The sequence below is a fragment of the Hyla sarda genome, chromosome 4 (assembly GCF_029499605.1).
Source record: "Hyla sarda isolate aHylSar1 chromosome 4, aHylSar1.hap1, whole genome shotgun sequence".
NCBI lineage: Eukaryota > Metazoa > Chordata > Amphibia > Anura > Hylidae > Hyla > Hyla sarda.
Genome location: NC_079192.1, coordinates 219,580,088 through 219,583,645, shown reverse-complemented (window position 1 = coordinate 219,583,645; position 3,558 = coordinate 219,580,088). Strand labels below are relative to the sequence as shown.

Here is a 3,558-nt window from a genome sequence, read left to right as displayed (position 1 = left end):
TTTGCTGGAATGGTTTTGGGGTACAATGAAAATAATTTGCGGCACACTGTACCACATATTTTGCTGGAATGGTTTTGGGGTGCAATGAAAATAATTTGCGCCACACTGTACCACATATTTTGCTGGAATGGTTTTGGGGTACAATGAAAATAATTTGCGGCACACTGTACCACATATTTTCCTGGAACGGTTATGGGGTACAATGAAAATAATTTGTGGCACACTGTACCACATATTTTGCTGGAATGGTTTTGGGGTAAAAAGAAAAATAATAGGTGCCACACTAGGCCACAGATTCTAATAAAATGGGGGGGGGGGTTAAAATTAACTAAGAAAAAACTGTGGCATGTGATGTGATACACGGGGGCTAAGATGGATCAAATTAAAATTGCAGGGATGTGTGATCAATTTTAAAACATGGGATGCACAGTCCCGGCTGAGTGGGGCAGGTCTCGCACTGGTACGTAGTGTCCCGGCGGATCCCTCTTTTATAGCAGACCCTGTACTTCTTTTGGGTCCTCCCCTTCTTCCCAGTGTGGGGGATTTCACTGGGGAAATGCTGCCCTGGCACAATCCGTGAGGACTCGGAAGTGCTGGGGCCTGCATCTTCCTGGTCCCCAAATATGAGGTTCCTTATGACCACCTCCTGAAACTCCAAGAACGTTCCCCTCTGGCCGGCATGTCGGTACAGGACAAAGGCGTTATATAAGGCCATCTGTACCATATGCAGAGCCAGTTTCTTGTACCACGCCCTTGTCTTTCTCATGGCGCTGTATGGCTTTAGCACCTGGTCAGACAAGTCCACCCCTCCCATGAACTTATTGTAAGCCAGGATGCAGTCTGGCTTATAGATTTCTGTAGGGGCCCCACGTACAGAAACCGGGGTGGTGGCGTGGCCATGTATTGTGGTGAGTACAAGGACCTCTCTCTTGTCCTTGTATCTCACACACAATATTCCATCGCTGCACAGTGCCCTGCTCTCATGCTTCCGCATGGGGTGTGCCAGCAGAGGTTTGGGGAGGCCTCTCTGGTTTTTACGGACAGTGCAACATGCTACTGTCCCACGTGCAGTGAGGCACTTGAATAGGGGGACGCTGGTGTAGAAATTGTCGAGGTAGAGGTGGTATCCCTGGTCTAGTATGGGGTGCACCAAATCCCATACTATCTTGCCTGTAATTCCCAGGACAGGGGGGCACTCTGGGGGTTCAATTGACGAGTCTTTCCCCTCATATACACGAAACCGGTACGTGTATCCTGATGCACTTTCACAGAGCATGTACATCTTTACCCCATACCGTGCCCTTTTGCTGGGCAGGTACTGGCGGAATTGTAGCCTGCCCTTGAAGTGCACCAGGGACTCGTCTATTGATATTTCCCTTTCTGGGACATATGCCGCCTGGAACACGGCATTTAGGTGGTCTATAAGCGGACGAATTTTATATAGCCGGTCATAGCTAGGGTGGTCTCTAGGTGGACAAGTGGCATTATCATTATAATGCAGAAACCTCATTATCTGCTCAAAACGTGTCCTGCTCATTGCCATGCGGTACATGGGGGTGTTATATAGCAGGTCGTGGGTCCAGTATGGGCGGATACTGGGTTTCTTCAGAAGCCCCATGCTCAGCATTATACCCCAAAATTTTGCCATCTCTGATGGGGTCACAGGGGTCCACCTATTCGGATGAGCATAACTAGAGGTGGGGTGTGCAGTAATATATTGGTTGGCGTAGATGTTTGTTTGCGCAACCAAATGCTCTAGCAGCTCATCGGTGAAAAAGAACTTAAAAAAGTCTTTTTCTGCCAACCCAGCAAATGGGAATTGCATCCCTGCATTCCCTGTAAACCCAGGAATTTGGGGTGTAAATTGGCCTGGGTCTACCCATATGGAGTCAGAGGGCTCCGAGGGCTTAGAAAGCCTTGATGGGCCTGGTAACGCAGTGGCCGCTGCAGTGGCCCGCCTGCGTCGCCTCCTTGGGGGTGGCACGTCCGAGTCTGATGAGGATAAAGATGAGGATGAGATTAGGAATGTAGGGTCCCCATCATCGCTCACAGACTCCGTTTCTGAGGCCAAAAATTCATAGGCCTCCTCCAGCGAATACATCCGCTGTGATGTGCCTGACATGTTGTGCACTTAGGTGTACACAACACAAAAAACAGGGGGTGACTACAAAGGGGTGACAGGAAAGGGTTTACTTTTTTTTTTTTTTTTTTTACTTTTTATAACAAGGGGATGACAACAGGATCAGTGACAAGGGGCGACGATCACAGGTGACACAGGGGCGACGATCACAGGTGACACAGGAGGTGACGATCACAGGTGACAAGGGCGATGATCACAGGTGACACAGGGGCGACGATCACAGGTGACACAGGGGCGACGTTCTCAGATGACAGCAGACAGAAAACTCAGGTGACACAGGGGCGACGGACGGTGATAGCGGACGGCTGATTTATATTGAAAAATACTAATCAGCACGCCACAGCTACCACCGGGGACAGGGGGCGACGGTCTCAGGGGGTGATCACTGGAGGGTTATCAAAGGACAGGTGAATGGGTGGTTTCAAGCTCTTTTTTTTAACTTTTTAATTTTTTTGACTTTTTGTTACAGTGACAAGGGGCGACGATCACAGGTGACACAGGGGCGACGGTCTCAGATGACAGCAAACTCAGGTGACACAGGGGTGACGGACGGTGGATTTATATTGAAAAATACTAATCAGCACGCCACAGCTACCACCGGGGACAGGGGGCGACGGTCTCAGGGGGTGATGAGGGGCGAAGATCTCAGGGGGTGATGAGGGGCGAAGATCTCAGGGGGTGATGAGGGGCGAAGATCTCAGGGGGTGATGAGGGGCGATGATCTCAGGCGGTGATGAGGGGCGATGATCTCAGGCGGTGATGAGGGGCGATGAGGGGGGTGATCGATGAGGGGGGGTAACTATATGGTGATGGCAGGGGAGGTGGGGTGATGAGGGGGATAATGTGTGTGGGTTTTCCTGTTTTTTTTTTTAACTATGTGGCTGATCTGCCGTGAAAACGGCAGACCAAACCGCAGCACGTCCTGTCTCCTCGCTCTTCTCTGACAGACTGACTGTCAGAAGCGCGATCACTGAGCCAGAAACAGTCAGGTCACGTGATCTGCGCTCTGATTGGCCAGTCTGTCAGAGAACAGCCAATCAGAGCGATCACACAGCGGGACCGCTCTGATTGGTCCCTGTATATGTCATAGTGATCAACGCTGCTGATAGCAGCGGAGATCACCGAAAGCTTCACTATGCAGAGCTGCACAGTGAAGCCAGGCTCTGATTGCAGAGCCTGTCAGGGGAAAAGCCTGTCAGAGCGATCGCACAGCGGGATCGCTTTGACAGGTCCCTGGACATGTAACAGCGATCCCCTGCTGCTGATAGCAGCGGAGATCGCTGGCAGCTTCACTGTGCAGAGGCGCACAGTGAAGCCAGGCTCTGATCGCAGAGCCTGTCAGGGGAAAAGCCTGTCAGAGCGATCGCACAGCGGGATCGCTCTGACAGGTCCCTGGACATGTAACAGCGATCCCCTGC

At 51.2% G+C, this 3,558-nt stretch overlaps 1 protein-coding gene across 1 annotated transcript; it reads right to left on the bottom strand.

Moving 5' to 3' along the window:
- Nucleotides 1-382: 382 nt before the first annotated feature.
- LOC130367438 (piggyBac transposable element-derived protein 4-like) lies at nt 383-2,122 on the bottom strand. The gene has a single exon (XM_056569858.1). The coding sequence runs from the start codon at nt 2,120-2,122 to the stop codon at nt 383-385; it is 1,740 nt and encodes a 579-aa protein (XP_056425833.1).
- Nucleotides 2,123-3,558: the final 1,436 nt, after the last annotated feature.

Excerpts from the sequence above, each read along its gene's own strand:
- LOC130367438 (XM_056569858.1), bottom strand. The coding sequence starts at position 2,122 with ATGTCAGGCACATCACAGCGGATGTATTCGCTGGAGGAGGCCTATGAA.